This window comes from Condylura cristata, unplaced genomic scaffold, assembly GCF_000260355.1.
Source record: "Condylura cristata isolate star-nosed mole 26May11 unplaced genomic scaffold, ConCri1.0 scaffold00001, whole genome shotgun sequence".
NCBI classification, from domain to species: domain Eukaryota; kingdom Metazoa; phylum Chordata; class Mammalia; order Eulipotyphla; family Talpidae; genus Condylura; species Condylura cristata.
The window spans coordinates 17,635,903-17,659,589 of NW_004567102.1; the positions used below are offsets into that span (position 1 = coordinate 17,635,903).

Sequence of the window (23,687 nt, forward strand, 5' to 3'; positions counted from 1 at the left end):
AAGGCAAAGTCTGAATCTAAGATGAGTCAACTTGACTTTATAAGGCTCTCCCCTGAAAGAAAAGGATGAGGAAAGAATGGAATCTCTAGGCTAATCAGATGCCACTGCATACACTGAAAGGCCCAGGAAAAATGCCTACTCCCTTCCTCACCAGGCCCTAAGGAATAGTCTGGTCAGAAACTGGATGGAAGGTTGGTGTTGGCATAAAGGGGTCGAGCAGCTTATATCGGGTTCATTGGCCACCTGTGACTGTAGCTAGAAAGGAAAGCAAAGGGGCTGAGTAGGGTGTTTCCAGGGCCATGGGTTGGATTTCCTCTCTCTCCTTCAAGGCATGTTCCCTTCCTAAAATGAACTCTCCAGTGCACTTCAGAAAGCCTAGAGATGAGTCTGAATGTCTGTTAGTCATTAGTCTTTCTGCCAAGCTTCCCACATAGGGTACATGCTACAGTGTCTTAGATGTAGTTGGTGTCATCAAGTAATTTCACAGGTGTCAAGAGTGGATTGATGGACTGGTGTATGGATTTGTGGGGAAGCTTTGAGTTGGGTAAAAGTTGTAAAAGTTCAAAGAAAACTCATAGAAACTCTAGGCCATCGGGCTGGTACCCTTGAAAAGGGACTGTGGTACCAGCTGGTTTCTCACCTCTTTATGTGGTTACAGGTTTGAAAAACTTAAAGAAAAATCACGGCACCATTTAGTATTTCCTCGAAATGCTAAAATGGTCTCAAATGAGGGTTATTATTAAACTACTTGATGGTTGAGCATCTTATGTTGTTTATATTTCATTTATTTGTTTGGAAGTTGAGATAGAAGAGAAGGGTCTAGAGAGTTTGTCTCTACAATAAAATTTCATTTCTCAAGAAGTAGTTTCATTGCAAATAATGGTTAACCCGAGTCTGTGCCAGGTAAGCTGTGTCAGAGTGGAAATGAGGCTAGAAACCACATTCAGTCTACGATTTCTGAGGCAGTCAGCTCTGATTGCCTTCTGTCTGAGTTTCAGAACAAGGTACTATTTATGTTGTGTACTTTGCTCCAAGCTACTGGAAAAGTTTTTCAAGTATTTGTCATTTCTTTTCTTGTCTTGTATTGAGGGAATCATACTGAAATCTCAATAGAGAAAAACAAACATCCCAATCATCACATACGTACACTTCAAACCCTCCACATTTGGTCACTGACTGAGCTCATTTTGAATGCAATTTTATTGATAGTGGTGAGTTACAGACACCACACACATATTAGTTGTTGTTCCTTATATAGTAGCAGAATGAAGCAAACAAAGATTTTCTTTTTTTGCCAAAAATTTGCCAAATAAACACAAAGATTCCAAGATTATTAAAGATATCTTTTTTGTTTCAAATTTTGTGAGAGGGAAATTGAAATGGTCTGTACCCTCTGGAGGGTAAATCTTTAATGTTTTAGATTAAATCATCACGGAGGCGTGTTCAAGAAACTAGCACTGTAGTATTTATTGGTATGAAAAGAAATAATGAATGACAATTCTTCTCAGTGCTCCCTGTGTTACAGAACTTATTCCCCAGTAGCTGGGAGGGTGACCTAGCTCATTTAGAGAAAATTCATTCAGATGAAAATTCAGAATTCAGGGAAAATTATATAAATTCCTTTTTTTTGTAATTCAGGAAAAAATTACCTGAAGGAAATGCTTTTGGGTTCTTTTACTTGGTAACTTAGATGAATTTTGAAGAGTTTGACCAGGATAACCAACAAAAGATTGACTTTTTAATACATTCTTCCAGGTAAACTTCTATTTACATGCACATTTGCAAGATACTTTTAGTATATAATTGCTGCCTTAGATTACAGAACCATTCCGTATGTCCTCACTTCCTTATTACTTCAACTTCACTTCCTCACTACTAACATTCACTACCATATAATCATTGTTTAGAAAATTCATCTGTACCTCACTGACCTTCTGTTCATGACCATTCTTATATAAAGTACAAATAAAACTCAGTGGATACTAATGAAAGCAACTAGTGTATGAGGAATGACAACTTGGCATCATGGCCAACTAAAAACGGATGGTCTACACTAGAAGTCTGGCTTCCTGGAGACTTGCACATCAGGTCTCTGACCCGTTCAGACAGGGAGAGCTTGAGTTCTATTATTTCAGCTGCTGGGGAACATGCTTCTTTTCAGATACAGTGAACCATGCTTTTATATATTCCTAGGTCTCTGGCATTGCAAAAATAACAAGTCCTTTTCTTAGAAAAACAAAAGAAGTTCAGGGCTGGATTTTAACATTGGGAGTATAGTTGAGTGTGAATTTAAAGCACAATAAAAATTAAATAGTTTTCCATTTGGGAAAAACATGGAGAAACTGTCAAGTTTTCCAGCAGCAACAATTTTCAACAGTTGGGTTAAAGAGTGTCACTTACACATCAAAGGTAGCTCACACTGGTTTCATTCTGTATGCTTTCTTGTCTTTCCACTGTTAGTTATGGAATACAGAACTTTCACTGACCTTTTTGTTCCATAATCTCTATCAATCTGTTACATCAGAAAATCTGGTATTTCAAATTTATATTGGTATTTATTTATTATCTTAACACCTGAAGCAGAAGCTAGAAAAGCAATGTACCTAGGAAGCTGATAAACCCAGATATGCATTTTCTAAGTCTTTGTATAAACAATGTAGAAATTCTATTAAATTTTAATTTCCAGTGGTTTATCCAGGTCTGACATGTCTGGAAAGTTACTGCCAGATTTTTGTGCAACTTCACATCAAATGCTCATCAAAAAAAAAAAAACAAAAAAAAAACAAAAAAACAAAACCAACTTTGGTTTCAGCATCTCTCCTTAATCTTTCATGATAAAATATTACAGTTAATTAATTGTTATTTCATTGCAAGATTTAGGTTCTCTGGTTGGAAATATTTTTAAGATCTCAATTGGAGATATATCTATTAAAGCACATGAAGGTATGATGTCTATGCTCAATTATGACATAATACCCAATAACAAATCACTTTCTTCCCTCTTAAAATTAGCAATGTATTAGAGACTTCTCAATTCTATGACAGTCTATATGCCAAATTAATGATGCTATGGTCATTCTCTTTGCAAATTGTGGTCAAAATAATTTATTAAAAGGGAAAAATTTGTTTTACTACTTATATATTTGTAACTTACATGCTTTGTGATTTGATTTTCTCCATGAACTTGTTTCTCATTCAGTTTTACAGTTTGGGAAGTTAAGGAGTCAAGGGAGCACATACCTCTAGATTGTTCTGTACTTGGAAAATCTCCTCAAGCTAAGTATGGGGTGAAAAACAAGCAAAATGTTTTTATATCACTAACTCTTATTTACAATGTACAAGTTTATAGCCCTGACTGTACCATGAAATGCCTACACTGAAATTTTTAGAGGGGCAATGATATAAAATTGTTCCACTACTTACACTAAATGAACACTTTTCACAGTTCAAAGAAAGCATTTTAAATATGAGCATGGTAACTCTATAAATAACCTATCTATAGAAGATGGGAGAAGGTAGGAATCATGAAAAACCAATAATATTTCCAAATATTTCATGTTTAATTATTTAAATAGTTTGTTTTATTTTTCAAATTCCAATTGCACATATCCCATAATTAATAGGCTACATCCTCTGCAAGACAATCTATCTAAGAACAAAATAATAAATTATAAGAAAGGAAAATACATATCATATACTACAGTAATTTCTTTTCTCTAAAACTTGGCAAACATGTATGAAAAAATGATATTGAATGGGTACAATTTTAATTTGCAAAACTAATTTGGAGCAGATGAGACATTTTTTGGCAGATGAGATTTTACAAAAATATTAACAGAATGGGTATGTATTATTTTGATATTTTTATGTGAAATGAATGTGTTATATTTTTACACAAGAAATCAGGATATGACTTCTATCATACTGATTATAGTTGCATATTTTGTTGCATATTTAAAAATTGCTAAAAGACTGGATCTTAAGTTCTCATGAAAAGAAAAAAATTGTAACTGGTGATGGATGTTAGCTAGATTTACTGTGGTGATCATTTAAAAATATATACAAATATCAAATCATTAAATGGAATACCTGAAACTAATAAGAGGCTATATATCAATTATACTTCAATTGAAAAAAATCAGGATTGTTATGAAATGGGAAAAAATGGCACTCACTAACAGGAAGACCCATTCATTCTGTTATTGACAAATCCTACAATTCCAAATGTTTCCCTAATTCTCATCCATATTTTAAAAAAACAAAAGAAATCAAATTATTTTTATAGGTAGTATGACGTTCAGGCTTTGGAAACTTTAAGTTGGTGATTCTTTTTTTTTTTTTTAAAGATTTATTTATGCATGCAGAACTGGGGCACAGGCCAGAGGTGCAGGGGCAGTGACAGGATTCACCAGAGACAGAACGGGGAGCAGAACAGGCAGATCCATGAAGTACACTGCTGAGGGGAGCAGCAGGTGGGTCAGGAGAGGTCTGCCACGCCATGTGGGTCATCTCCCCGGGCAGGAATGGAACTCATGCTGAAGTGGCCATAACCTCTTAGTGCTGTGCTTTAAACCTGCTGCGCCATTAGGGAGTGTCCAAGTTGATGATTCTTAAGGCCAAGTTTTACTTGATGACCTTGCCAGGGCTGATAGTAAGGCCAGAGCTGCCATTAGACATATTGGTGTCCTTTTTAGAGTGAAGGTAAAGCTCTCATGAAATTTGAAATTCTGTTAATTGGGGACTAGGGTCAAAGTGCAGTCACTTGTAGGAGAAACAACATGATCTAAGTTTACACTATATATTAAATGACTATTAATGGTTGTTTCTTTGAGAGCAGAACTTTATGATAGAAAATGCTTGGGGCTCAAGGCATAGAGGAAGAGTAAATCATTCCTACATCCAAGGCATTAACTTGAAAATCCTCGGGTGAAATGCCTGATACTTTCATTCAGACTTTGTTTTGAGCTTTTGGACTTTGTCCTTGGATGCCTTCACAATCTTTACTCAGTCACCTAACGGGAAATAAACTGCATTGAAATACAGAATAAAATTTTAAGTCCTTCTAGATATAGACAGATTTCTACATTTAAGTATGACATACAGATGAATTTTTAAACTTCTGAAGAAAAAGAGGAAAACAAACTTTTGTACCTGAAGTATTTTACTTCCATATGTTCCACGTGTAGTGAGTGAAGTGGAGAAGAGAAACCTCAGCTGTAAATGGAACCATTTAGGAAACAGGTTGAGATGGAACCGAGCCTTTCACGAATTCTGTCTGCCACCCTGTGGTCGCTGAAACAAATGGTTTCTTGCCTTTGTTGACTAGGGGGCCCTGTAGTTTGCTCATGCAACAAAGACGCAGAGGTAGATTAAAACCATCAAGAGGTTTTAAAATACAATTATTGTAGTGAATATTACATATTTTCCTTTTCGTTAACTCAAAGCTTAACCACGAATAAATATTTGTTCTGCATCCCCGCATCTACCTGGGTTCAGATACTGACTGGCACTGATGACACCGAGCTGGCCCTGGATTCCCGGGTCACGTTGTTGGGCATCGAGAGGGTACAGCATGACACGCCCACGGTCGCCTCGGGCAGCTCGTCGTCCTCTGTCCACTCGTTGAGCTCGGGGTTGAAGCACTGGATACACTTCTTGTACTTCTTCTCGCCCTCGTTCCAGCCCCCCACGAGGTAGGCGCGCCCGTTCAGCGCTGAGGCGCCCGCGGTGCTCACGCCCACCTGCAGAGGCGCCGCATAGCTCCACTGGCGGGTCGCGGGGCTGTAGCACTCCACGGTCAGTACGTCCACGCGCTCCCCGCGCGGCCCCAACTGACTGCCCCCCATCACATACACTCTGTCGCCCAGGGTGACAGCGCAGTGCCAGCCTCGGGGCGTGCTCAGGCTTGACAGCTCCTGCCACGAGTCGCTGGCCGGGTCGTACGCGCACACAGAGCGCGTGTACGCATTGCCAATGTAGCCGCCGGTCACCAGCACTCGGCCTTCGGCGACCGCACTGGCGTGGCAGCAGCGCGCCACCTCCAGGGGCGTCTTCGGCTGCCACTGATTGGTGGAGGGCACGTAGCACTCCAGCGAGGCCAAGCTGCCTTCGGGATTGCGGCCGCCCACGGCGTAAAGGAGCCCGTTGAACACGCTCAGGCTGAAGTGAGTGCGCTTCTGATTCATGCTGGCCAGGTGTATCCAGGAGTTAAAGCGAGGGTCGTATCTGAAAATGGCAGAGGAAACGGGACAGCCTTGTTGATGGCTGCAGGTGAACCCATGTGATCCCACAAATTCTTTTTGACAACCAGGTCTAGGAACCTAGCACAGCTTCACACCTGGGCTTTGGTGTTTTTCTGTCAGCCAGTAAAAATGTAGGGCAAAAAGGCAAAGTAGGCATTGGGGCAGCAGGGAGGTGACCACTCCCTTTATCTGGACTCTCAGCGAAAACCTCATGGAGAACTACTTCTAGTCCCCTTTGCTCCGTATTGAAATATCCACCACCTAGAATTTGCCGGACACATGTTGGAAGGAGGCTGGGAGTTGGGATCAGAAAGGGGAACCTAACCACATTCAAGTCAATTCCATGCATCTCCAGCTATCAGCTTCTTCCCGTTTACACTCTCTGCTTCATTTCCTTAGGAGCTGACTCATTGTATTTCTCCATTTTTCACAAATCCTTTTTTTAACTTTTTGTTTTTAAGATTTATTTTTATGTATACACACAAGAACTGGGGTGGAGGTCAGAGGTGGGGGATAAGAGAATTGTCACCAGAGACAGAGTGGGAGCAGAAGTGGATCTACTGATTACTGAGGGGAAGCAGTAGGCTACACAGGAGAGGTCTGCTATGCCATGTGGGTCAGCTCCCTGGCTGGAGATGAAGCTCATGTTACTGAGGCTGGTGATAACCTCATAGCACTGACTTTAACCCCTGTGCCACCAAGGAAGCCCAAACCCTTTATTGTTTATAGACCTGTCCTGGCCATTGCAGTAGTAAAGCCCAGCCACTCAACCAGTTTTCTTTCATCTGTTTAGAATCAGATCAGCAGGACAGGACAGTGCATTCAAAAGCATCAACAATGCCTTAACTTTTGATACTTCTCTATTTTCCTAGTGTTTACTAGGACATAAAAGTGATCAATACTGAAATTAATATACTACAAGCACTGAAATCAATAATAGTCAGTTGGGTACTCATAGGTGAGTTATAAGTAGGAGGAAAATAGCATAGTAATTTGATCTTTTCCTGTTTGCATAGTTTGAAAGTACTATAAAAGCAGAACTCCTTTGTTTCACTTAGACCTCCAAATTAAAACTTATACTATAGTTATAAGTTAAAAGACTAAATATATCAGTACATGGTTTGCATTCTTTTAAATAATAAACACATGTATAGAATAAAGTGATAAGGAATGTTTTTCATGATATACTGTATATGTATATTCGGATCTTGTTCATTAGTTCTGTTTGATTTTGTACAAGTTTGGCTTTCTGACTATTTTACATATATGACAGTTTAATTTACCATAAATATACAAAATATGGCGTTTGAATTCCATTTTATGGAGGATTTATTGTTTTCACCCTTTCTAAATGCATAAAAAATTGATTACAAATCTGAGTCATCAGACACAAATAAAATTTGTATTGTTTTAGTTTTCCTTACTACTTAGATATGTGCCCAGTTTCTTTCAGAAAGGCAGTGTATTGCAATGAGCCCTCCTGACTGGAAATGACAAAATATAAATTGCCATTTCCTATAGATATAAATTTTATGTATCACATTTTTCATATGTAAAATCAAATAATTTATGTTTTCCCTGCTCACTTCACCAACTTAGAAATCTAACATGCATAATACATGTGAGTGGATGCATGTTATATAGTTTGAGGATTGTTTATAGAAGGGGGCATTATTACTATTGATTTATGGAGCCATGGAACTTAATTCATAGATATGACTAACTCTATGTCAGGTTAATCTCCTCAGACTATTGAACCATTTCAGTTTCTGACATAGCATCAAGTACCTGCAGAAATTGCTGACTGCATGCTTGGCTTGATTTCTTGCATCATTCTGGTCTTCACCGCCAGCCACATAGAGAAATCCATCCATTACAGCCACACACTGATTGAAACTCTTGGCTGGCATTTCTGTAAGCTTGCTCCATCCATTTTCAGGATCTCTATACAAAATGTCTCTACTGAGGGACTTCTCAGTAAGGCCCGGGCGACCCCCAATAGTAAGGAGGACTCTACAGGCCCCACGGATTCTTGTGCGCCTAGACTGCAGTGTATTTTGATGATATGGAAGTAAGTGATAGTTCATAGCATCTACGAGAAGTTTATGACAATCTGCATCTTGCATCATTCTTGGTACAGACTGAACATAATTGACCAGGTCTTGCGCAGAGATGGTACCAAAGCGAATGTTGCTTAAAAGATCTGCAGCATATTTCATTCTCTTTTGGTCAAATTCTAACCATTTCATTGCAATCTGGAATGCTACTATTTCGGAAGGCAACTGTAAGTCATCATCTATAAGGAGTTCATTAATCTGCTCAAATGTAAGTTTCATAAACTGATCTGATTCTGCGAATTCAAGGAAGTTATCACGGATGAATTTTTGGGCTGCTGCTTTTGCATTTTTCAGGGAGTATGTTTCAGCAATGTTAACGATGTACATGCAGTTCTCAACACTCATTTCTCGTATCAGAAAATCACTGCACATCTTTACTAGAGTATGGATCTGAAGATACACAGCAGCAGATATAATGCTTCCTATTGTATACAGGGAGAGAGTCAGTTTGCCAGTGTAAGCATAGGCAATGACAGTGGCCAGGCCCAATGGTGAGATATCATTGAGATCCACTCTTTGGGTAGATGGGTCCTTTTTAAGAATATTGTAGAAGTACTCACTGCATGAAGCCATCACTGATTTGTGAACATCAAAGGACTTGGTTTTGGTGCCAATGACTAAGTCGCAAAGGAAGCTCTCCTGACGCATTTTACTTAAACCTTCTAGAAGGTTGGGGCCGTAAGAAGCATCTGTTAATTCAGAAGAAATGCAGTTAAGACCATTGCCTCCTTCCAGGAGCCCATTCAAAGCATTCAATTTGTTTAGGGGGCTGTCTTCTACAATGATAGTCATCTCGTTGAGATCGCCTTTGTTCTTTTTGACAGTCTTCTTTTTGGGGGCCATGTTGGCAACACGCTGACACAGACAAGAGCTTGCTTAAAAACAGAACAGAACAAAACAAAACATGGTTTTATTTTAAGTGGGCTTTGAGGAAAACATTTTCATAATATTTTTTGATGGCATAATGTAGATTGACTCTCAAAAGTAGATTTAAAGACTTACATTAAATGAGATGAACATTTTAGTGATAGTTTTTTTTCCAGCATTAAGCATTGAAAGTAATTCCAGAAAGATTTATATTAGCAAATAAGACCCTTTCATAGCTGTATTTCCAAGTAATTTTTGTACTGGAGGTAATCAAATATTTTCTCTGACCAACTGTGCAGTTATTACAGAATTGTACTTAAACATTATTTGAAAGGATTGGTTTACTCTCAAAAAAAAAAGTGAATTCTAACTCCTCTGAAGTTTTTCTAAAAAAAATACTAAAACTCAGGAATCCATGTAAAATATAGAATTTGAATATACATAATTATATGTGAGTAAATGGGACATTAAAAATCAGTGGATATAGAAGTAGGGAAGACAGAAAGGGTGTGAGAAAACTGGGTATATGTATGGTGGCGAGTGTAAACTAGAGTGAAGCTGAGCACCTGAAACCTGTAAAATATTATAAACCAGTATTACTTCAATGAAAAACAAAAGGAAATACCCAATGTGAAAGAACTATAATGATGCCATCAATTCCATTGATTTCTACTCTATAGTCTTTAAAATAACCTTCAGATAGATTAAATATCTAAATCACACACAGAAATTTACAAGGATAGAAAAAACTAGTTTAAAAAAAATTTAGAGTGGCAACTGTCTCCTTAAGCATAACACAAAATCTAGAAGCCATGAAAGAACAGCCTGAATTATCTGAATATGGAATAAAATGAAATCTATTACAAAACAACACCAACTACTTAAAAGACAGGCTGGGAAAAGAAACATTTATGCCATTTTTAACACATAAAAAGTTAGTTGACAACAATTAATGAGTTCCTATAAGTCAATTAAAGAAAGGTAATCCAATCAAACTGGGCAAAGCCTGACTAGGAAACTAGGAAGTACACACAGATGATTAATACAAATAATGAATAAACATTTTTAAAATACTAATTTTAGGGGGTCAAATTTTGTTTATCAGATGGTTAAAATATTTTTAAATGTTGATGGTATCAGATAGTGGTGTGGTACTCTCCATACATTGTGATAGCAGTGTAATTGATAGTTTTTACATGACAACTTGGCAATCTATGAAAAATTGAAATGAGTTTTATGTTTTGACACTGAAATTATAATCTGGGAGTGTGCCTCATAGAGATATACAGTTAGAGAGATATATTTACATGGGAGCTCACATATTAAGCATATTAACGACTTTCCCACTATCAATATTATAATTCTTTGAACCTGGTTTTAAACATGTATCAAGTGTGGCTTTATTTTAATGTAGCTCTGAATAATGTTAGTATTAAATATAAGTTTGAAATATATTGTTTCTCAAATAGGAATAAAGTATTTAAATATCATAGATAAAATATTTTAGTCTTTCTCAAAATATTGAGCATAGGCAAAAGAAGATGCTATATTTCGATTTTTAAATGTATTTGATTTACTGCATAATAACATTCACTTTCGGGGGAAAATTACTAGTGCTGCTTTTTAAAATTTCCTTTAAAAATTAACGCAGTCAATATATGTAATTCACCAATGCGGAGTTTGGTATATATTATTTCAGAGAATTGCTTACACTCAGATTTACATCTGCATATTTTTAGCAGTGATGTGCTAGTAAACCTACTCTTTTGGGGATCAAAAGTTCTTATTTGGAAGCTGGTGATTTCTGTGGTGCACATACCTTCACTATGGCTCCATTTTAGCTACCCAGTGTTTGACAACCAGTTTCACAATCACTGGAGTGTGCTAAATTTCTGAAAATGTACTAGTTGACCTGTGAAACAGCACACATCAGCTCCAGCACACCATGAGAGAATTACAAAACAAGCTATAAACCATTATGCTCTAGTATTATATGCTATTAGCTTTTTTTCACTAGCAGTAACTTGTATATATATTTTTTATTCTATATTCTCTTTTTGTTTTTTTAAAGATTTATTTATTTATGCATACAGAGCTGGGGTACAGGCCAGAGGTGCAGGGGCGGTGAGAGGATTCCCCAGAGACAGAGTGGGAGGCAGAACAGGCAGATTGATGAAATACACTGCTGAGGGGAGCAGCAGGCGGGTCAGGAGAGGTCTGCCACACCATGTGGGTCACCTCCAGGGCTAGGGATTGACCTCATGCTGAAGTGGCTTTTAGCTTCTTAGTGCTGTGCTTTAACCGGCTGCACCACCAGGGAGGGTCCCTATTCCATACATTTCTATGCCAATATACTCTCCTTCTCTCCTGAAGCTACTTAGTATTCCACACTAGGGATATGTAGACCCTAACCAATACCGCTGATGGGCACTTAGGTGTTTTATAGTTTCTTGAGGGGATGTGTGTATGTGTGTAATTGTCACTGTTGAGTTTATCCTGAGGCATAAAACTTGACTTTGACCCTTCTTGAAAGGTCCTCAACTAAATTACTAGAATGTAAGTTTAAAAGTCTCCATAACCCTTCTATTCTGTTTTTTCATTGTCTTTCCCAATGGAGGAGTGTAACAATGAGGTAGGAGACACAGAAGGTCCATTCCCTTGTCAGGGCTTTTGTCTTCCTCATTAGTTCAAACTATCATATTCACATGCACATTTGTTTACAAGATGCTAGAACTTTTCTCCTTCTTCTGTCTTTCTTGCAAGCAAAGCCAAATGCCTTCAGACCTTGTGAAACAGATCTTCACCCTACCACTTTTGTCTTCAAATACATTTGACTTCTGAAGTGTATGTCCCCTTATTGGATTTTTTTGGGGAAAGTGTTCTCAAAAATGTTGCTTAGCAGTTATTAGATACCTGTTGCCATATAGGCAGCACTGTGCTGGGAAGGATGAACATTCCGTATATAATTTATGATAGACAAGACAAGGCAACTGCAAAATGACAAGACTCCAGGTAAGCACAGCAGAGTAATTTGTTAAAAAACAGCAGTTTCTACAATTTAGGGTGGAAACATAAATGTATCTTTGGGAGAGGCTCTATTTTCTAAGAATTCCTTTGACCAATTTTCTATGTATGCATGTAGAAACTTATAACAACCTTCTATTCCAGAGAAATCCTCACCTTAAGCTTCAAACTGAAATGCTACATAATCTGTTCATTTATCATTAAAAGATTATTTCATTGTAGCATATAGATATGATACTTAAAATATCGGACATACTATAAACTAGTATGGATTCACACCACCGTTTTGGAGCTAGGTGCCAGATGCTCCTCTAAAATACTGTCAGTAAGTCTTCAGCTAAAGGATCATAGTGAGGTGCAGGGGTTGTGGGGGTGTGGAGAAGGGATGGGCGAGATTTGGGGAGGCCAAGAAGCAGCTCTTTGGCTACTTATCATTTCTGTATTTTAACAACTGGAATACTATACTGGAACATTTCATCCCAACAAAATGTGATTCATTAGAGAGTATTTTATTTTAAAGAGTATTCTCTTGGTGAAGTTGGATGTTTGTGGATAAAAACAAGAATCTGGCCTTAATAAGACAGTGATATGCTGACACTGAGGAGACAGGGCTGGCAGGAATACCTGATGACGGGTGAATGGAGGACTCTGGAGCAATAATATCTGATGTCCACTTTAAAATTTTCCTTTTCTGTGTTATATTCTTTTATCATCCTTAATTGAGGTATTCTCAGGTGTCCTTCATAGTTTGATAAATTGCCAATTGACTCACTGCTTGCCTTTCAAAAAATTACATGGTATAGTGTGAACACTCCGTTTCTGAAGACTTGATTTATTTAAGTAGCGGCTCCAAACTCCATGAATGGTGGGGAGTCAAAAGAGTAGGATCAGATAAGCTTTACCCTGACTTTTTGGGTTTTGGTGAGTTCTGCTGCCAAGCTGCAGCTGGTACCACACAGGGAGCTCTAATTCCATTAGGAAATACTGCTGCAGTGAAGAACCAGATGGTGTAGTTTGTGGTCACAGTCCCTGGAAAGTCACTAAAAGAGAGCGACCCAAACAGAGAAAACCCAATGAAAAATTTAAATGTTGGGAAATGAGCAAAAAGCCTCATAGATGATGAGTATCTGGATGCATATAAAAGACTATGTTTTTCTTTTCCTCTCACTTTTTTTAAAAAAAAAAAACTTTTATTTTTCAAAGCAGATACGCCAGCACTATCTTATGGTGTTTATAATGTGGGTAGATGTACAATTATAGCATAGAGAATGGGTTGTGGTGGCAAATGAATCTGTATACTTGCCAAGTTTCTACATTTTATATAAAGTGGTACAATATAAACTAATGTAGCCTGTGAAATTTTAACTTTGCATATTGTAATCTCTAGAGTCATGTTGTCCTATGTAAATATAACATGAGTCGCACAGGCAGTTAAAAAAATTTTAGGAGTCATATTAAATAGGTAAAATGAAACATGTGTAATTGATTTTAAGAATATATTTTATTTAGACTAGTACAATAAAATATTATTATTTTAACATGCAATTACTATCAAATTATTAATGTGACATGTTATGTCTTTTTTATACTAAAAGAATAGTTTTGAATGTTTTTTTTATTCAAAACCCATGCTTTATTTTATACAGTACATCTCATTTTGAACTGGCCAAATCTCAAGGTTTAATAGCCACATGTGACTGAGAACTGTGGTATTGGACAGCAGAGCCCTAAGCAAACAGTTAAAGACTGCAAAGTATAGTGAAAACCCAACAGAAAATTTTAAATGGAATTCAAAAGAGGCCAGAAAAATTGGAGTAGAGGAACAAAGAGAAAATAGATAATTTAAAGGTAAACAGAAATCTAGGTATAATAGAAGTTAATGGGTGAAACATTTTGATTAAAAGTCAGACTGACAGAATGGATAAGAAAGTAGAACAAGTGTATGCTATGTACAAGAAACTTGCAATAAATATAAAAACACAATGAAGTAGAAAAATAAATGGCTTGAAAAAGATTTAACATGTAAATAGTAGCCATAAGAAGACTAGACTAGCTAAATTAAATATCAGGTAAAACAGATTTCAAGGAAAACATAATTACTAGTGATAAAAAGTTGGTTTCACATGGTAAAAGTGACATAACAATCCCATTTTGCGGTCCAAAATGTAAAAAGTGAGAAGAGGGTGGGAGAAATAAAAGGCAGTTCCTTACTGCCTAACATTTGAAAATGTTAATAACTCTTCCTCAGCAACTGATAGAATATTAGATTTTTTAAAAATCAGTTAACAGGTAGGTTATGTCAACAGTATTAATTACCCTGACTTAAATGATATTTATAGAACATTACACCCAACAACCACAGAATACAAATTCTTCTCAAGTGGCTGGGTGACAAAATATATCTCTGTGAAATTTAAAAGCATCAAGGTTGTACAGAATATTATCTCTGTTCAAAATGGAATTAGAAATTAACAATGAACTAGGAAAATCACCAATATTTGGAAATGTAACAATGAGCTTCTAAATAATCCATGAATCAAAAAGTAATCACAAGGGAAATTAGATAATATTTCAAATTGAATGATAATGAAAATACAACATAAATGCTAGTTCTGTTACTTATCCCAGCTGTGACTTTTGATATCTAACCTCTTAGCATTTTCACGGGCTAATCTCTGAAGCAAAGGCGATAATGGAGCTGGCCTGTGGGACTGTTAATAAAAACTTTGAGGAAATATCTATATAGTATGTGACAGAGTATCTGGCCAAAAGTAGTTTCCAAAATAGGTTTGAATTGTTTCCATTAAAAAGTGAGTCTTTGGTGGATTAAAAAGCTGTGGTAGATATAAACAATGGAATATTACTCAGCAATCAAAAAAGATAAATACATGCCTTTTGCAGCAACATGGATGGAGCTGGAAGGGATCATGCTTAGTGAAATAGGCCAGAAAGAAAAGGAAAAATACCAGATGGTTTCACTCATAGCAGGAATATAAAGGACCAAGGGAGAAAAATAATAAGAATAATGAACAACTATATACCAGAGACATTTTATGGGGGTGGAGTGGGGAATGGGATCAAAAATGGGGAAGGGGGATGGAATGTGCCCTGGGTATGGCACGTGAGTGATTTGGTGCTCTGAAGCCCACAGGGATTACAACTGAGATGGAAAAGGCACAAAATAAACTATTATTTTTTTTTAAAAAAAGATTGCATCTTTGGGAATAAAGGAATGAAGTAACCTTTTAAGCTTTGGATGAAAGGAAACCAGAGAAAGCTGACACATGGAGAAGCAGTCTTAAGGAGCAGAAAGCAAAATGTGACAAATACAAATACACATAGTGATCCAGAATGAGGGGTGGCAAATAGCATCCAGGGGACATTTCTCAAACATGTAAACTTTTAAAAACATTTTGAAAACACCAAGAAGAGAAATGGAATTTGTGCAGTTACACAGGCTGCAACAGATTATGTTTTTTGTTTTTTAAGATGAATAAGGTTAGTTTAGACTGGGATGTTTAGAAAACTTGGGGTATTTGGTTAAATACTGCAGGCAAAACAACAGATTACATGGAACAGATTGAACCTATGTGCTGGACTTCAGGATTCAAATCAAAGAGAATATTTTGGCAAGGTGATTTAGAATGGGTAAGGTTTGCACATAACAGAATCTTTGAGTTCTAGTACAGGGGTATTTTAAGAGAAGAAGGCATAGGAGGCAGAAGGTCATTAGAAGTAAAGGGAATGCCTTACCTCTCACAGCAGGGAGGCAATGACTCAGCATGGTGTGTGCAGACTAAGATGGCTGATGTCATGGGCAAACAGTTGGGCAGGAAGTATTAGGCCATGGCATAGAGGACACTGGATGACAGAAAGGGTCTCCTCTTGACAACTTACTATCTATCAAGAAGGATCAAGATATATCCAGGAAGGGAGAGGGTAACCAGAGGCTCTAGTGAAATCAGTAAGAATGATTCCTTCTCTTATTTCCTGTTGCTACCCTTCTTTCCTCCATTTCCTTCACACTGGCCTTGATGTTGTTTGGGAAACCGTCATGACCCTCTCTTTATCTGAATTTTCTTCCACTGGTTCCATTTCACCAAGGTCCTACTGGATGTATACTTGTCTGATGAAATGACCCAATCTAACCAGTTAATGGACAAATCTACTCTTCCTCTTAGATACGCATGTTTTTGCTTTTGTTTTTGTTACCAGTGTCCTTTATATGGACATTTCTAACAGAGTGTATATATATACACATATATATATTATTGAAATAATGTTTTAATGATATGATTTATCCACTGTTAATATATATATTTACTACTGTAATTTATTTATATATATATATATATATATATTTAAAGTAAGATAGCTTTTAGAACCTTCACAATGACTTTGCCTTATTTAACTTTCTCTAGGGAAACAGTGTGAGAAAAACAGCTTGGATACCATTTAAGAGACTTCTGAAATCAGTCTGCAAACTATTTCCTGGTGGCAGGATTTTCGCAGGTGTGCTTTCTTCACTGGAACTGCCACTAGATCTATTCCTAAACCTCTGAGGTGAAGTTGGTCAAACCTGCCCAGGTGTTCTCAGTTAGTACCATATTCCTCCAGTGAGCATCTGAGGATCTGGGTCACCCTGTTGAGCAGGGAGAATCTTTAATGTTCGCTGGGCTGCAGAGATAGGCACTTGCTCCTGTATTCTGATAAGTAATGGTCCACTAACCCTCATCCTTTGTCATCCATCAGCCTCATGTCAGCCCTATTCATTGCTTCTCTCAAGTTTAGAAGGATTGCAGGCCAGTAAGAATGGTAAACACAGCCGCTCCAGGCCCTATGACAGACACTAGCTTCCTAGTTACAGAAAATGAAAACCCAGAGGCTCTGCTCTTTCTGGACAGACAAGGAAGCCTTTAACCAACACTCTAGTCCCTTTGCACCAGGGTCTTTGTGGGAAGTATGGACATAGACACCTTGCTCTCTCTCTCTCTCTCACACACACACACACACACTCACACTCAGATTGTCACATGACCAGTATTTGCCCATGATCACATTTAAACAAAGAATTAAGAAAAGGAAAAGAAAGAAAGAAGTTATAGAAGAGAATCTAAGGAGCACATATATGAAGTTGGAAAGCGGATCATTTCGATCCATTTCCATTTACTCATTTAGTCTTGATGTTGGGTTTCTAGGCTGATTTTATCAGTGTTAAGAGGGTGACAAAAAAGGATTAAAATATTTACAAAAACAAATTGTTATCACTAGGCTGCACTCAAAAGCAGTTTGTACAGGGATGCTCAGCGTTTTTCTACAGTTACACAAAGGCTCACGATGCATCCCCAGGTCACACTGTAAAATGATCAGCAATTATGGTCACGTGGACAGTGAAATGTGGCTGTGAGGATGAGGTCTTATTAAAAATGAATTGCTTGTATATGTTTACATATAATTCAAAGGATAATACAGCAGTTGAATCACCAATTCAGAAAGCATTCTGCTCTTATTGATTCAATTATATACCAGCTCATAGTTGGATGAGGATTTTACTTGCTGTTATTTAAAAGCATGTTTGCCTTTTCTTTTTCTTGAATTGAGTGACTGCCTGGGGCCAGCTGTTCAGGGACTCCCCTAGCTTGGTAGCTGGGGCAGTCGTCATGGATATAATCCCTCAGGAGGGCTTTGCCTGGGGTTGTGGTCTGCAAATGAGGAGAGCATCTGGCTGAGCTGCACTGGCTGGGAGAGTTTCAGTCCTGTGTCTCCATTCTTCCTCAAGCACAGCAGGCTTGATTTTTGCTCCAACTCGGGGGACCCTGGAGAGCTTTCTCCTTGGGATCAAAGGGAAGAAGAACTTTATAGGTTCCTGTGGATTGTTAGTGGATCACACTTTTCACGTGGTCCCCACCATCACAGGGCCAGGTGGACAGAGGAGAAGGTCTAGCCACAGCAGCTGAGGTTGTGTAACCGGATGAGCAGTTATTTGGAGATACTGGCAGTCCCTTCCTGTACCTTTCCTTTTAGGGTGAAAGAAGAAACTGAACAGGGTACAGAGCATTGTAGAAGGCTCCCTAGGCTATCCTTTCACTCTGTGGAGGAAACCCCTGAGAATCTCTGGCTATAGACACCACCTCTCTCTCTGCCCCATCCACTGCCACCTCAGCAGCCTCTTAGGCTCTTGGAAGAGCTGTTCACTAGAAACTGGGCAGAAGGGTAACAAAGATGCAACTGCATGTACGCCAGCGATCTTAGCTCTTGTGTCATTTTTATGACGATATGTCATGTATTCAAGGCCTGATAAGCCTCTGGGCAGTTACTTAAGCCATCAGTTTTCATCATCTGTGGTGATTAGCAAATTTAAGTGAATTATGCCAACAATTCTTAAATTTAAGTCACTGAGTATGAATTTACATATTAAATGCAAACCGTTAGCTCTGTTTTTACACAAAATAATAATAATATAGTTTGTGTTATTGAAGAGTTACTGTGCACTAAATCCTTTAAATATTAGAATTATTTTTTTAAAAGATTTTATTCATTTATTTTTGTGTAGAAGAACTGGATTATAGGTGAGAGATATGGGGGGTGAGAGGGTTCAGCAGAGACCGAGTGGGGAGCAGAACAGGTGGACCTACTGCAATACACTGCTGAGGGGAGCAGTGGGCAAGATAGGAGTGGTCTGATGTGCCATGTGTGGATTAGCTCCCTGGCTGGGGATAGAATTCAGGTTGCCACTGCGGGCCATTATGCTGAGAGGTAAACCCTAGTTCATTGGGGAGGCGCCATACTTTCTTTTAATTTAAGCATCCCTGTAATCCTGAAATGTAGGCTATATTAGGTTCAGTATTTTATAAGGGAAGAAATTAAGGTTCAAAGAGAGAGAAGTTAAAAGGTCCAGAACTGTATCTAAAGTCACTGAGTGTGTAATTTATAGTGGAGCAAAGAATCAACCCCGATTGAATTTGGATTTCCTATATATTATCTCCCTTAAAACCAGGGTAGGTTCAAATCTATAGCAGATTAAAAGCTTTCTCTTTACAACACAATAAGATAAAGACGGAATGAGGCAAAACTGAGGTTTATAAAATCAAAATATGAATATGAAGAACATCAAGTGCTTTTTAAGGTTCCAAAACTGAAATAAAAGAATTGTCCTTTTGAATGTCAAGAAAGTTATTTAAGGACAAACAGCCTGTGGATTTCTTTATCTTACTGGGAGCATAAGAATATGAAGCACCCGGCAGTTATATAAGCCTCCAGTAGAAATAGGTTCAAGGAGTGTTAGGTTGAATATGCAATCAATAACTTGTGCTTAAAATCATATATAGTTCATCTTAGCTAGAAGCCTGCCCCCCATTCTATGTGAAAAATCCACAGACCCTATGCAACAAGTTAACTTCTTTTTTCCAATCTGAATATAGACAGCTGGGACACAGTGCTGACATTTTTGGCTTTCATTTTATAGAAAATTTTGCAAAAGTAGCGTTATCTCCCTCCTAGTTTTGTCTGTATGTGTGAGTGATGGAGGACTGCATAAGGGAAATGATGGACACAAACTAGAATAAAGGGCTGGCTTTTGCTGTCACAGTCGTCAAAGTCTAGTCCTAGGTTACTTCTCTCCTGTTCTCTTCTGTATCACAATTCATTATCAGATGTGGATGAACCAAGTGAGATTTTTACCTGAGTTTCATGTGACTGGACCTGGGTTGCCTGACTTTGCAAATAAAAATATAAGATGTTCAGTTAAACTTGACTTTCCCCTAAGCCATGTGACATATTTTAGTATAGGTATATCCCATGCAATATTCGGGATATACTTACACTAAGAATTGATGTGTGGTTTATTTGAAATTCAAATGTATCTGGGTATCCTGAGTTTTATCTGGCAACCCTGGCTTGGGTTGTTTCAAGTGAGTCTGTAAATTCCATGAAAATTTGGGAATATCATGAAACATGTCACGCATGTATGATTGTGTACCTTTATTCTAGAGGGCAGATCCAGATTTTTCATGAGGCTTTCAAAAAGGTCCAAGATTCAAAGTAGACCCAGAACCATTGAAAACTGATATAACTCTACCCACTTCTATGAGTGGGGAAGTGCATGTGAAAGCATCTATGTAAATGAAATTCTTCCTGATCTCTCATCTCAGATGAGAGCCTCTTTGAACTGATTATAGACAAGAATTGTCACTTTATATTTAAGAATATTCTTTTTCCTGCTGCCCTCCACCCGTGCTTCATGGGAGGTTCTCTACAGAAGGCCAGTTAAAAGCCATGTGTGCTAAAGTGTCACTGTCACTCTCATGCCAGAATGAGCTGGGATCCCAGAATGTCTTCTTGCCAAAGGAGCAAATCAGCTACGCCTGCTGCCTGTCCCTGCCACATTCCGATTGCTGCATCTGTCCCGGCTCATCAGCACTGCCTCCCGGAATAGAAACACTGGTGTCTGCTGCTTGCCATTTCAAGTTGAGTCCAATTTAAGGGGGTGAGGGTGTTGTTTCCACTCTGCTATTTCATTTCCAAAAACCTTTACCATGAAACATGTCAGTGTAGCCATATGTGCATATTTAGCACAGAATTGTGTTTTGTATTTCAGTTAAAAATGTGTTCATTTTGCAAGGGGATTTTCTACTTTGTGAAGAGGTTATGTTTTTGGGAACTGTCTGATTTTTTGTGCTACTTAGTCAAAACTGATTAATTTTATCTAAGCTTATCAATTTAGATGGTTCCTGATAAAATTTGGAATGGAATTCTAAACTTTGTGAAGAAAAACTAACAATTTTACTTTCCCCCCTCCCTTCTCTATAAAATAGAGGAAGAAAAGCATACAGTAGGTTTTCGAGACATAAACTGTTGTTAGCAATCATGTGATTTTGCTTCTTGAAAGCATGCCTCTCAGGCACTTCTCTTACTACAGCATTTTCCTCATCAATTACAGTCCTTAGATTTCAAGAAAATGTTTTCTGGCTCCCAACTTCAGCTCTGGGACATGAACAATCCAGGCCAGCTGTAGACTGCCATCAGCGACATAGCTCTATAACCACAAATCCTCAGACACCCCCACCCTCTCCCACCCACACCCATCTACCCACATCTCAGAATCTCCAAGAGAAGAACTGGAGAGCAGTCCTCCTTACCCTCCCGTGTGAAGTGGCCTCCCGGACTTGCAGTGAAGTTTTAGCAGCAAACTCTTCTTGGGAAGAAATCTGTGGAGAGAGAGGGAGAAGGAAGATCTGTGGGGGGAGCCACCAGAAGCCACCTGACGAGCCCGGGAGGCAGAGGGCTTTAGAGTGACCCGTAGCTGTCCCCCAGGATGAGGCAGAGTGTGGATCTGCGCCTCTCACCCAGCAGTGTGAGCCCTCCTCTCCCTGTTTGGCCTTCAACTTCAGGCCACCCGGGGGCAGAGGGCGGGGCTCTGGGCGCTGGAGAGGGGGTTGGGTTTCTTGACCTGCTCTGTTATTTAAGAGAAAAAAAGGGAAGATTTCAGTCAACCTGGGTGTGAGGAAAGAAAATAAATTTCGTGGGTATTTAATTGTTGGAAGCAGGGATTAGAATGGTAAAAAGGGTGAGTTGTAGAGATAGATTAGCTGCTAGAAAGGTTAGTAGCCTGGTCACCTCAGGTCCTTTGAGAAGACCATTTATAAATAGACTGTTCTTTAGAAGAGGAGGACATGGAGGACTTGATGCAGGCGCTTTCTACGGTACTTCACACATGGCACCTGCATTATCAATTATAGCTTAATCATGGGACATAAATGACCAGTCTCTTACCATCCAGCATCATAGGAAAATCTGACATTAGCATATATTCTAGCCCAAGGCAGGCGAGGGTGATGCCAACTCTGGCATGTTTCACATGAAAAATACTTTAGTTATAATCCTTTATAAATGACCACAAGCTTTTTTTTTTTTTTTTTTTTTTAGAGATCTCTTTATGCATACAGAACTGGGGTACTGGCCAGAGGTGCAGGGGCAGCGAGAGGATTCACCAGAGAAGGAGTGGGGACTAGAACAGGCAGATCAACGAAGCACACTGAAGAAGGGAGAAGTGGGCGTGGGTCACCTCCCCAGGCAGGTGGGGATCGAATTCGTGAGGAAGTGGCTCTAGCTCCTTAGGGCTGTGCTTTCACCCGCTGCGCTACCTGGGAGGGCTCCCACAAGCTTTTAATAGGCTCTAAGAGTGAACTGACCACTTTAAAAGTTAACCTGATATTAGGTGGCAATAGTAGAAAAATAGGTCAGGGAAAAGAAACAATCTAGTTACTTTACATTAGTCAGATGATGTGTTGAACATTGCTTTGCCACAAGCTGAGAAATTATTTGAGCCCATTGGGTGAAAATTCCAGGGAAAGAAATGAAAAACAAAGAAGGAAAACTCTGTTAACAGCTAAGTTCTATGATGAAAATGGGTTGTAATGATGAAAAGGAGACATTTTCCTTTGATTACAAGGATGGAAGCAAAAGCAGCTGTGAGACTGATGTGCAGGGACTCTGGTACAGGGTGGATGCTTGTGCTGAATCATCTCTGATGTTCTTCCTCTTCTGTGACTCTATCTGTATCTGCCTCTGACTTTCCTAACACCTTTTAACTGCTTGGGTAACATCTTATTTACCTCTTCTCTCTTCTCCCTTCACCCCTCTCCCTCCTGACTGAGATATTGTTGACAAACAGCATATTAATTTCAGGCATACAATATAATGATGCAATATTTATATATGTATTGTGAAATGACCACTATAATTAGTCTAGTTAATATCTTTCCCCATATGTTGCACAAAAATCTTTTCCTGGGCTCTCCCTGGTGGCACAATGGGTTAAAGCGTAGCACTAAGAAGCTAACGCCACTTCCAGCCGCATGGGTTCGGTTCCGCCTGCCCCAGAGGTGACCACATGGCGTGGCAGACCTCTCCTGGCCCGCCTGCTGCTCCCCTCAGCAGTGTACTTCGTCAGTCTGCCTGTTCTGCTTCCCGCTCTGTCTGTGGTAGGGCCTCTCACCGCCCCTGAGCCTCTGGCCTGTACCCCAGTTCTGTATGCACAAATAAGTAAGTCTTTAAAAAAAAATCTTTTCCTTGTGATGAGGACTTTTAAATTATACTTCTGTTTGACATTCAGACAGTTTTTTAGTAAGGAAAAATATTCGGATTTTTAAAAATTATTTTATTTTATTTATAACTATCTAGTCCAGAATGCATCAGGAGAGTTGTTTTTTTTTTTTTTTTTTTTTTTTTTTTTTTTTTTTTTTACAAATGGTAATACAGCATACACATAATTCTACAGATTAGATTCTCCACACTTACTTGTACATATTTGCATTACCTTTTTTTTGGTAGAAAACAAAATGGTAAAATACAGCAATTGTGGGCTTAGGGACAGCCAGTAAGGCTATGTGGCTTTCCCACTAAGGCTTATCGGCTAGCCTTTCAAAGCTCCGTCTTC

The 23,687-nt window shown here is 38.5% G+C and overlaps 1 protein-coding gene across 1 annotated transcript; it reads right to left on the reverse strand.

The window, feature by feature from the left end:
* Nucleotides 1–5,468: 5,468 nt before the first annotated feature.
* KLHL31 (kelch-like family member 31) lies at nt 5,469–9,221 on the reverse strand. The gene is made up of 2 exons (XM_004673579.1): nt 8,031–9,221; nt 5,469–6,225 (listed from the first exon to the last, which is right to left on the reverse strand). Exons 1-2 carry the CDS (start codon nt 9,200–9,202, stop codon nt 5,493–5,495), a joined length of 1,905 nt encoding a protein of 634 aa, XP_004673636.1. The 5' UTR covers nt 9,203–9,221; the 3' UTR covers nt 5,469–5,492.
* Nucleotides 9,222–23,687: the final 14,466 nt, after the last annotated feature.

Excerpts from the sequence above, each read along its gene's own strand:
- KLHL31 (XM_004673579.1), bottom strand. The coding sequence starts at position 9,202 with ATGGCCCCCAAAAAGAAGACTGTCAAAAAGAACAAAGGCGATCTCAAC. Across the intron at positions 6,226-8,030 it reads GCAGTCAGCAATTTCTGCAG|ATACGACCCTCGCTTTAACT; the intron begins GTACTTGATGCT and ends TGCCATTTTCAG.